The sequence below is a fragment of the Staurois parvus genome, unplaced genomic scaffold (assembly GCF_062004578.1).
Source record: "Staurois parvus isolate SC_StPar_1 unplaced genomic scaffold, SC_StPar_1.0 ptg002786l, whole genome shotgun sequence".
Classification (NCBI taxonomy): Eukaryota; Metazoa; Chordata; class Amphibia; order Anura; family Ranidae; genus Staurois; species Staurois parvus.
The window spans coordinates 27,574-40,000 of record NW_028320582.1 but is presented as its reverse complement, the minus strand read 5'-3'; the positions used below and the strand labels follow the sequence as shown (position 1 = coordinate 40,000).

Here is a 12,427-nt window from a genome sequence, read left to right as displayed (position 1 = left end):
TCCATCGACATTAGAAGACACGCATGTCAGAGGACGAGTATGACCATCTGCGCCTATAGCAGGGACAAGAATACAACACTCAGGAAACCTCTGAGCTAAAAGGCATTGCTGAACAAGGCAAGTCATCTGCTCCCCCATACTTGGAAGTGCTGCGTATGTAAACTTTAGTTCCCTGTGTGAACAGAGCAAGGTAAAGTTGATCCAGGGAATATCAATTTACCTCTCGGGGGATCAGGAAGGAATTACCGTATTTCTCGCTCCATAAGACGCACCTGACCATAAGACTCACCTAGGTTTTAGAGGCAGAAAACAGGAAAAAAAAATTCTGAACCAATGGACTGCAGACACAGTACAGGAGATGACCAGAGACTGCGGACACAGTACAGGAGATGACCAGAGACTGCGGACACAGTACAGGAGATGACCAGAGACTGCGGACACAGTACAGGAGATGACCAGAGACTGCGGACACAGTACAGGAGATGACCAGAGACTGCGGACACAGTACAGGAGATGACCAGAGACTGCGGACACAGTACAGGAGATGACCAGAGACTGCGGACACAGTACAGGAGATGACCAGAGACTGCGGACACAGTACAGGAGATGACCAGAGACTGCGGACACAGTACAGGAGATGACCAGAGACTGCGGACACAGTACAGGAGATGACCAGAGACTGCGGACACAGTACAGGAGATGACCAGAGACTGCGGACACAGTACAGGAGATGACCAGAGACTGCGGACACAGTACAGGAGATGACCAGAGACTGCGGACACAGTACAGGAGATGACCAGAGACTGCGGACACAGTACAGGAGATGACCAGAGACTGCGGACACAGTACAGGAGATGACCAGAGACTGCGGACACAGTACAGGAGATGACCAGAGACTGCGGACACAGTACAGGAGATGACCAGAGGCTGCGGACACAGTACAGGAGATGACCAGAGACTGCAAACACAGTACAGGAGATGACCAGAGGCTGCGGACACAGTACAGGAGATGACCAGAGGCTGCGGACACAGTACAGGAGATGACCAGAGGCTGCGGACACAGTACAGGAGATGACCAGAGGCTGCGGACAGTACAGGAGATGACCAGAGACTGCGGACAGTACAGGAGATGACCAGAGACTGCGGACATAGTACAGGAGATGACCAGAGACTGCGGACATAGTACAGGAGATGACCAGAGACTGTGGACAGTACAGGAGATGACTGCTGACCTTTGGGGAGGGGGGGGAAGGGGGTACCTGAATTTGACAGGTACCCGCTCTTACTTCCGTGGAGTTGTTCTTTGGTTAGTGTCCGCTCTGCAGCGGGACCTTACCTGTTCCTCTATCCAGTGGCACGCTGTCTTCCCGGCTTCTGTAATGTCGGCGCTCGGCTTGACAGCCAGGTGCCCAGTGCGCATGAGCGAGAAGCGCTGCGCTTTGTGATTGGTCCGTCGGCTTCTGGGACCCGTTATGTGTCCCAGGTGCCACCTTACCATTCACAAAGCGCACCGCTTCTTGCGCATCCGCACTTGGCACCCGGCTGTCAAGCCGAGCGCCCACACTACAGAAGCCGGAAAGACAGTGCGCCACTTGGATAGAGGAACAGGTAAGGTCCCGCTGCAGAGCCGAGCGGCCAGCCCGGTATTCTGACACGGCGGCGGTGGAAATACCGGACCGGCTGCTCCATATTCGCTCCATAGGACGCACTGACATTTTCCCCCGTTTTTGGGGGAAAAAAGTGTGTCTTATGGAGCGAAAAATACGGTATTTCCCCTGCAGAGCAAATTTGATCATGCTTGGCTTGGTTTTTTTTTTGCCTTCCTCTGGATCAACTGTGGGTGTAGGATTAGAACTTTTTTTTTTATTTAATGGTTGAACTGGATGGACTTTTGTCTTTTCTCAGCCAGACTACTATGTAATCACTGGGAGAGAATAAGGAAATGCTGGGGCCGTCTCTAAATAGAGCAAGGGGAGAGAATAAGCAGATGCCAGATCCGGCTCTAAAGTGAGCCTGTTGCTCTGCCCTGGATGGGAAAAGCACAGGCGTACTTAAAAGTACAAGTAGATATATCAGAACACCAACTTTTTTTTTTTTCTTTTTACTTCTGAAGGAAAGTTAAAAGAGGAACTTTATGTTGGCCCATGAAATAATACATTCCTTATGCCACTTACCTTTGAGGTTTGTTTATCCAGGTAAAACATGTTTACAAGCTAAGCAAATCCTGCATTGTCATTTTCTCCCCCACCACTCTACAGCTGCATATTCGTCCCACATGCCCATTTTAATTTACATTGTCACAGGGAGCTGGATGTCTCTTCCTGGGCTTTGCTGCCAGTCTCCTGATGAGTCGCCAGATCTCATGCATCCGCAAATGGAGATCTGGTGCCATGTTTTTCACAATACTATCTCCATAGTGTCAGGAGATCTATGCACCCAAGCAACTGGCATTCATGGCTCGCATCCTAGTAGGCTGCAGGGCCATGAGTACCAAACGCTTACAAAATCTTCTGACATTATGGGAAAATGTAACATAAAAAACATGGCTCAAGATCTCCATCTGTGCATATCTTGTGCCATTGTCACATTACATGTAGCCAAAGTGTTGAGAGATCTTGCAAGAGATTGGCAGCTATGGCCCTGCAGCCTTTTGGGATGTGTATCCCAAAAGGCTGGGGGTGGAGGGTGGCTACATCATCCTCACCAGGATTGGAACTGTCAAGTATCTCAAAAAGGTGTTTACAAAAGTAAAAAAAAAAAAAAAAACCACCTCCTCCTGAGTGTCCTACCTAAAGACAAAAAGTTTTCTTTTTCCTTTTGGATAGAGTATGGGAAGGTTATAACCCCAGTCAGATTTTTGTTTTTCACCATCTGTGTCCCATTGTGGAGATTCCCCTTCACGTCCTGTCCCATAGCCAAAACAGGAAGCGAGATGAAATCCCTGCAAATTAAAAGAATTCCCACAGGTCACCAGAACTAGTGTCCCCATTGGAAGATTTTTCCTGGGGACTACTTTCACTTTCAATGGTAAGCAAGACAAATAGAGGGTGAATCTCCCTAATGGGGGCACAGAAAGCAATAAAAACTGATGCACATTCTAACCCCTCTCCACTCTATACAAAAAAAAAAAAAAAAAAAAAAAAAGAAGGCTTTTCCTTTAGTTATACTTTAAGAATGACAACAAGAAGCAGCCGAGGACCATCACCTGCTAACCGCAAAAAAACTCTAACAGGATCAACAAGTATTTAGTAGGATTTACAAGGGAAATAAAATGAAAAATACACACAGGATAACTTTTGATGCTGAACATCAATTTCTAATTGCTCCCTATAGTTCTAATTTTAACTACCAACATATTTACCTTTCATGACATGTATCGCATTTCCTTGTTTTAAATCCCATATCCGCACACTTCCATCTTCATAACCCACCACGGCTTTCTTACCTGTGATGTAAAAATACAAAAGGCAGAGTTACTGTGGAACAGAGAAAAACAAATGTGACATGATGACACTGACATCTAGGGTACAAGTGGTAACGGACCTTTTAGCAAGATCAATGTGAATAGATTTTTTTTTTCCCTGGGAAAAATATTTTTTATTTAGGAGTAGAAAAAAAAAAAAGTATTGCTACATCCTTTTTTTTTCCTACTCCTAAACAAAAATATTTTTCCCAGGAAAAAAAAAAAAAAATCTATCCACACTATCACCATTATGTTGGAGGGGATGAGGGGTAATAGGTACAATGGCACACATTTGGTGGGATTGTCCAAAAATACAGGTATTTTGGCAAGAAATAATTCAAAAATATACAGGAGATTGTGGGAATTCAAATCCAGAAAGATCCATAGGTGCGCCTCTTTTATAAAACAGAGATGTCAATAAAACAATATAAAACCCATTTATTATACCATTTGCTTGGTGCAGCAAAAAGCTTAATCCCTAAATTTTGGTAGGTCCAAGATCCTCCATCAATGAAGGATTGGATAAATAGAAATGAGTATATTAATAAGATGGAGGAGTTGTGTTATATTGAAGAGGATAAGGTGGAAGCATTTAGGGAAACACGGAGAAAGTGGTACGAATTTAAAACATTGAAAAATTATTTAAATATAAGAGGTGATTTAACAGTAGAGTCGGGGAATTAAAATGGTTTAAATAAATTGATAGAAATGGGATGGCTTACAGGAGGGGAAAGAGAAGTTGAAGACTGTTATGGAAAAGGGGCTTTCAAGGGGAATAGGGTGGGATGTAAGAGCAGGGCCCTCAAACCCCTCGTGTATTGTATTGTTACTGTCTTCTCTCATGTTCTGTCCCACTTGCTACTGTACAGCGCTCAGCATACCCATTGGTGCTAAATAAATACTGTATAATAATAATAGATGTGATTAAGTAATAATGTCGGTATTTAGGTTTTTGTTTATATATATATATATATATATATATATATATATATATATATATATATATATATATATAGTCTTTTTGTACAAAGAAAATTGATATTATAATAAAAAAAAAAAAAAAAAATCAGAGGGAGTCATAGTACAGGTCAAGCTGAAAGTTTAATCATCCGATATACAGTATTACCTGGTTCCTCCCTCCTCTTCCACATCAACATGCTAGTGAAACTTTTCAAGAAAACCTTACCATTTTCAGTGCATACCTTTTTTCAGACCCAGTGATGTCATCACTGGGTAACTGTGTTTCTCTGTCCAGTGCAAGCAGATAATGGCTGAAGGAAGGGACAGTAGGGTGTACATAGCTTCCTGGAAACAGGTGATAATGCTCACATGTTATCCTGAGTCTCTAGGATTGAAAAAAAACTGAAATCTAATGAATGAACGGGTGCAGGCTAGGGACAGTCAGGCTGGGGAGGAAAGGCTAAGATGATGCTGGACATCCTTCAGCCAGGAAATGAGGCGGGCACTGACTTGTTGCAGCTTCTACAGACAAGCTCACAGTTTGTACAGAAATCAAAATAAGCAGTTTTAGTCCAGAAGAGGAGTATGCACAACAGTACAAAACTGAAGGGAAGGCTGGAGTTCAGCTTTAATTACCCAGAACAAAAAAAACAACACATTATGGGTGTACAACTCTAAAATTCTGAAATGACACTAATCAATGTCCTTATTCTCCAAACATAATTCATAAACATCTACCACTTAATGGTCCTGTAATTATTTTTCATAAAAAGGTAACATACAGGCAGTCCGGAACAAGGTGTCCCAGTCTTTGATACATGCTAAAATAGAGGACACCGTCACTGACACAATCTCTAAATTCTTATTGATCTGGTCCCCCTGGGTTGACCACTTCCTCCCTCAAGGATTTGATGAGTCTCTATTCCTCCCTTAACCTCCCTGGCGGTATTCCTGAGTGTAGCTCGGGGTAAAATGTCAGTGCCAAAAGCGGTAACCCCGAGCTACACTCGGACTTACCATGCGGCGCTGCATAGGGATTCCCTGCAGCGCTTACCTTGTCCTTCGCTCCCGCGATGTGTCCCCTGCAGCGTCCCTGGCCATCTCCTCCGGCCGATGCCGGCATCCGGCTTCTGTGTTCCGGTCCCTGTGACGTATGGGCGCCGGCGGCGGGAAATTTGAAAATTTAAAAAAATTTCATTTTTTTCAAAACAAATTTTACATAGCAAAACATTGCTGTTTCAACCCATTTCACATACATTTTGTCCCGAGTGCTTTGTCCGGCGCCCTGCCTGAATTTTGTCTGTTCTTTTGCCTGGAAACTGAGAAAAGTCCATGGCGTCCAAAAAGTGTCCCTTTAGGTCAAAAGCAGGTTTAGATCAGCTAGAGAACAGCGATAGTAAATCAGAACCACTTGCAGAATTGAGTGATAATGATTCGTGGGGGAAATTCGTCATCAGACACTGAAAACGATTTTGCGACTTTGCTCAGCGATGTGCGAACTTGGCGCTCTATTTCAAATTTCAGTGTTTTTGGTTTGATTATATTATTGAATTAAATGTATTATTATTATATTATTATTTTTTATGATTATTTATTAAATTATAATTTATGATTTAGTGTTTCAAGTTTTATCATCCCCGGGATGTTTACTAGACTCTTGTTCGGACAGATTTCAGTGAGTTATTCCTAAAAATTACAGCCTACAATAAAAAAAACTACATATTTCCATGCAAAATAATGGTACCGCTTTCAGCACCAAAAATCTGAAATAATCAGACCGCTAGGGAGGTTATTACATTTCATCCCTGGTAGATGCTTCAAAGCACTGGTCCGGTCCCGCTCCCCCCCCCCCCCATCCTGGAAGTCACAAGCCCTATCCATCCCCCTTTCTCTCCCCCCTTTTCTAATTTTCTCCACTCCTTTTGCCTCCTTTATTTCTTCCCTTCCTCTCTTTTTGATTATTTTATTCAGTTCATAAAGTTGTTGTAACCATACAGATTCTTAAAGGCCTTGAGCCTCATATTTACCTACTCGTTGCACATGGTACCACTTGCAGTATTTCACTGTATGTATGTTATCCCTGTAACCCAATAAAAAGTTTAAATCAGAAAAAGGTATCATACTGTGCTTTTCTGCCTCCTTATAATATCCTTCATAGGCTCCCAAACCTCACCTTTTCCCTCATCGTTTCCCTTTGTCTGGAGGGAGCAGTGCACGGTAGTTGTGGTCACTGCTCTGTGCACACTACAAAGACCTTAGTCTGCTTCAGGAGTGAGCAAGAGAGGGTGGCTACGTTGCTACATTGTGGGACCATGAAGTATGAATGTAGCCACTTTCTAACAGGAAGTTTGGAGATTCGGAAGAGGAAGGAGTACTTTTTGAGTTAAGTGAACATATGTGAATAGAATTTTTTTTTTTAAACCAGAGATTAGTGTCACAGGTTATAAAAGTAAAATAAGTTTACCGCCAGGAAGGAATTGCCCGCAGGTGGCAGGACAGCTGGGTCCTTGGAAAGTTTTACACTCGCCACTTGGTACCTTCCACATCCAGGTGTTGCCATCTGCAGTGCCCGCTAGCAGTACATGGGCGCAGGGGTGCCACTGCAACCACTGGAATTGAAGAAACAAAGAACAGATGTCAGACCAAGAAAGATGCCATGATGGGTGAGATGTAGAGGATGGTGAACACAGGCAGAGAGCGCTGAAGATCCTTTGTAACATGACGTCTTATAACATGGAGGTCTGATATATACCATAACACTGGGTGTGTGGTGAGAAGCGCCTGTAAAAACGCATTTCACTGAAAATATATTGGTTAAGATCATCAAGTACAGAAAACATTTCAGGGGAAAAGACATTCCCCAGCCCTTCTTCAAAGCTTGAAAAATGTATTAGAATGGAATTAAGGATGGATGACACTAGAAAAGTGTGATATGCGGCTGGATTAGGGCCACTGTGTCCTGACCACAATGTAACCAGCCAAAATGTTAGGTTTTGAAGTATATTTACATTCTTAATTCCAATAAATGCCATAAAGAAGGGGGAAATGTTTCCCCTGAAATTAGTGGGATGTTACTGGTACACTTAAAGCACTAGCGACAATACTTGCCATGACTGAAGAATGTCCGCTGTGCTGGTGTCTGCTGTGTTTGATTAAAATCGGATGTCCTGTGCCCCCGCATACCCCCTACCATGGTGATCTTCCAGAGCTGAAGGGGTTAAAATGAACGGCTGCACTTGTGACAGGCACTCCTCAAATGCTGACTAAGCCTGCCCTTTCCACCCCTTTGCTCTAATTATAGAAGTGGTGCTATTGGTTCCCACAATGAAAAACACACTCCATGAATGAAGGTGGACCATTCATTCGTCTGCCCGTCTTCCATTCATGGAGCACTTTCTGATAGTGGGAACCCACAGTACGGCTTCTATGTATGGAGAGGACGGAAAAGGTGGGCAAAGTAGACACTTGATAAGTGCCTTCGCTCATATCAACCCCCTTATATCGGGAGACTATGGTTCGCTTTATGGAGACATTCCTTGTATTTTGTATCACCACATCACACTCCAGTATACCCACAGGACCACAATGTGGTATCAGTCAAACACAGGAGAAATTGTTGATGGTTATAGTGAAAATTATAGTCTTTGGAAAAAAAAAATAAATAAAAAAATACACGCACGCACGCACGCACACACACACACAGTTATTACTTCCTATATCGCTGCCCCCTCCCTTTTACATTGTAGGCTCTCGAGCAAGATCATCATAACTGTCGTCTTGAATTATAAAGATATATATGTGATTGTGCTCACCTGTATCGCCCTGTAGCAGTATTTCTGCTATAGGGCGGATGGGAAATGGATGATGATGATCATAATATTATTCAACAGCATTTATACAGCACCAAGCGTTTGGTCTCATTCAGACGAGCGTACCAATCCGTACACCCATGCCAAGAGCCGTCTTGGAATGTACAGGTGCTCCATGCAGGTAGCCTGTTCAATGACAGGTGGCTGGCTTCACGAACCTGCACAGATCTGCATCCCGAAGTGTATATCCGTGCGGATCTAGTGCACGGATCAGAGAACATGCACTGGACCTGCACAGATGTGTACTCTGGAATGCGCTTGGAAATCCCATGCGGGCCGCCTGTCATAGATTTAAACAGGCTGTTTGCACCCCCTGCAAGAAACAACTGCATGTGCACCCAACGTGTGAATGAGGTCTCAGTGTAGCGCTTTACAATATGAGGGGGGGGGGGGGTGTGTGTGTGTGTGTGTGTCGCCATAGAGCCCCTTTTGTTTTTAAGAGTCCCAGACATTCCTAAAATCACCTCTGATATAAATACGGTTTTGATTAAATTTTTTTTTTTTTTAACTGAACAAGTAGATTGTCATGAGGGACAAGTAGATTGGGGCACCAATTTAGTCTTTGGACAAGAAGTTTTTTCAAAACTTTCCACACCCCTGTAAGGGTAAACGCAGTCACATTTTTCTGCACTTATTTTTTTTTCTAAGCAAATCAGAGTAGGTAGACTGCCAAAAAGAGTACGTCTCAATAGCCTCACCTCTAAGTCTCCGACTTCAAATGACCAGATTTCCTGGCCGCCCTCCACCTTCCACACCTTGATGAGCCCACTCATGTCTCCAGTTGCAACCATGGCGGAATCATGGCTGAAAGTTGCACATGTGACGGAGTCCTTGTGACCTAGAGGAGAAAGGTAATAAGAAAGTGGATTGCTCAGAGAGGGTAGTCTGGATTTGGCTGGGTTGTAAGATTAGATTGTGAAACTGGTGTACATGTTTTCCAGAAATAAAACAAAGGAAACGTACAGGGTTTGGGTTTTTAAAGGCTAACTACACTTTTAAAAATAAATAAAAATAAATGCACATATCTGCAGGAAAAAAGAAAAAAAAAGCATTTTTTTAATTTTTGCAAGTGAGCCTGCATTTCAACCGCCATCAGTGGAAGGCAGGTGCAATGTCAGGCTCCTGCAGACTCTTCCTCCAGCTTCTTATCCACACCAAGGTACAAGCTTTCAGTTGGAGAGCTAGAGGAAGTGTTGATGGACTATGACTGCTGTAATTACCACGCTCATGTTCCATTAAGAACAAGTACAACTGCTGAGATGGCAGATGGGATGAAAGACATGGCTGTGCTGGCCCAGCTCCACAAAAGTGACATCATCTGTGGGGGGAGAAGAACCACTGAATGCTGTCATGCTCCTGTGCCGACGAGATAAATATTCTACTGAAACCAAAAAGGCAGTACTTCGCTTTACTATTAGAAAGCCTACCATGCCTTTCAAACAATGTCCTGAAGCACTTAACAAAAAGGTAAAACTTCCGTTTTGCTGCACTCCACCTTTTATATATTTACCAGTGCATTCGAAAAGGGTCTCTCCGTCGCTTATTCTCCAGACATAGGCTTTGTCATCTTCTCCACCAGTCACTGCAAGGCTGCTGTCCTTTGGATCCAGGCTGACACAGAAAACAGAACCTGAGAAGACATAAAACACTTTGTTAGAGCAGCACAAGAAGATGCATTTTCCATAACCCCTAAAGGGCCGCCAGACTCCCAATGGATGAGCAGTGAAGTCGATTTTCTTGGTATCTGAACACCAAACGCAGACTCATTTTCCACTTTCTTAGTGCTGCTGCTCTGAAATTTCAGTCCGCACAAGAAAGTTAACAATGGTCAGTGCAGTCTGCCTGATAGCTTAAAGAAGGAAAGAGGGAGGAGAAGCACCTTGCCATCCAAAGCTACTGGGCTGTGTGTTTCTATTGATGCACACAGCGTAGGGAGACAACTCTAGTCCCTGGAGGCAAGGGTGGCTACGTTGGATCGACTCCCCTATGTCCATGTACTCATTCACCTAGCTTGTCCCTATTCGCTAAAGGGACAGACAACAACTTCTAGCATCTAGCGCATGCCTCAACATTTCCATTGTGTTGCATCGCAAATGTGGCAGTGGTAATGTGATGAAAAACTGCATGATGAGCGCTTTGTTAATTGACCTGTCTGTTTGTGTCTATATCAGCTCTAATTACTGTGTAGATCTAACCCGCAGAGCTCTAGACTGAGAGCCAGAGATTGCGGGATATGTAGTGCCTCCACAGGAACTGTCAGTTCCTAGACTACAGACAGAGGTCATGCATGAACTTGTGTTGTGCCATGCTGCCTGCCTCATATGTGAAGAGGGCACTGAGGAAAATTGAGGCATTGTCAGGACTCAAGGGGGTACTATGACCTACAACAAGGAGTACCTGGAACTGTTACACTGACAAAGTACCTTGAATGCATGAATTTTTTTTTTTTTAAATGTCAGGGAGAAATATTATATATATATATATAAACATACATACATACACACCCACATCTGATGAAGGGTCTGCTTTGATTTTAACCTGGTGAAAGTAAGGGGCATGCCATCTGCAAACATTAAATTCGAGTAAGTCTACATTTTTTTCTATGACCCTTGGAAAGTTGCACCAGTGGAGTGGAGCAGTAGACAGGAGTGGTAAAGGAAAGGTGCACACGATACAGCAGAGGGTTACTTTGGTCTGCAAGCTATGAACTGCTGTAATTAATGACATTTCCCAATAATCTCCAGAGAGAGACATAATTCCCCCCCCCGGTACAAATCATTAGTAATACCTCATCTGGAATATGCAATTCAGTTTTGGGCACCAATTCACAAAAGGAACATTGAGGAACTGGAGAAAGTACAGAAAAGGGCAACTAAACTGATACGAGGTATGGAGGAGATCAGCTATGAGGAAAGATTAGAGGAACTGAATTTATTCTCTTGAGAAGAGGAGATTAAGGGGGGATATGATCTCCATGTATAATACATAAGGGGGATATGATCTCCATGTAGAATACATAAGGGGGGATATGATCACCATGTATAATACATAAGGGGAGGATATGATCACCATGTATAATACATAAGGGGGATATGATCTCCATGTAGAATACATAAGGGGGGATATGATCTCCATGTATAATACATAAGGGGGATATGATCTCCATGTATAATACATAAGGGGGGGTATGATCTCCATGTATAATACATAAGGGGGGGTATGATCTCCATGTATAATACATAAGGGGGGATATGATCACAGTGTATAATACATAAGGGGGGATATGATCTCCATGTATAATACATAAGGGGGATATGATCTCCATGTATAATACATAAGCGGGGATATGATCTCCATGTATAATACATAAGGGGGGATATGATCTCCATGTATAATACATAAGGGGGGATATGATCTCCATGTATAATACATAAGGGGGGATATGATCTCCATGTATAATACATAAGGGGGGATATGATCTCCATGTATAATACATAAGGGGGGGATCTGATCTCCATGTATAATACATAAGGGGGGGGGGGGGAGATCTGATCTCCATGTATAATACATAAGGGGGGGGGGGAGATATGATCTCCATGTATAATACATAAGGGGGGGGGGGGGGGGGAGAGAGATATGATCTCCATGTATAATACATAAGGGGGGGGGGAATATGATCTCCATGTATAATACATAAGGGGGGATATGATCTCCATGTATAATGCATAAGGGGGGATATGATCTCCATGTATAATGCATAAGGGGGGATATGATCTCCATGTATAATGCATAAGGGGGGATATGATCTCCATGTATAATGCATAAGGGGGGGGATATGATCTCCATGTATAATACATAAGGGGGGGGGGATATGATCTCCACGTATAATACATAAGGGGGGGGGGTATGATCTCCATGTATAATGCATAAGGGGGGGGATATGATCTCCATGTATAATGCATAAGGGGGGATATGATCTCCATGTATAATGCATAAGGGGGGGGATATGATCTCCATGTATAATGCATAAGGGGGGATATGATCTCCATGTATAATGCATAAGGGGGGGGATATGATCTCCATGTATAATACATAAGGGGGGACATGATCACCATGTATAATACATAAAGGGGAT

General features: G+C 43.3%; 1 protein-coding gene across 1 annotated transcript in view; it reads right to left on the bottom strand.

Moving 5' to 3' along the window:
- The window catches only part of AAMP (angio associated migratory cell protein), a gene marked incomplete at its 3' end in the record, with an annotated part of 38,853 nt that overhangs the window by 10,338 nt on the left and 16,088 nt on the right, over positions 1-12,427 (bottom strand). Inside the window, exons 4-8 of the mRNA XM_089666698.1 lie at positions 9,803-9,922; positions 8,991-9,130; positions 6,888-7,032; positions 3,362-3,445; positions 1-53 (exon numbers count right to left, since the gene is read on the bottom strand). The exon at positions 1-53 is cut by the window's left edge and continues 63 nt beyond it. Of these exons, the coding sequence (XP_089522824.1) occupies positions 1-53; positions 3,362-3,445; positions 6,888-7,032; positions 8,991-9,130; positions 9,803-9,922 (542 nt within the window). The remainder of the gene's footprint in view (positions 54-3,361; positions 3,446-6,887; positions 7,033-8,990; positions 9,131-9,802; positions 9,923-12,427) is intronic.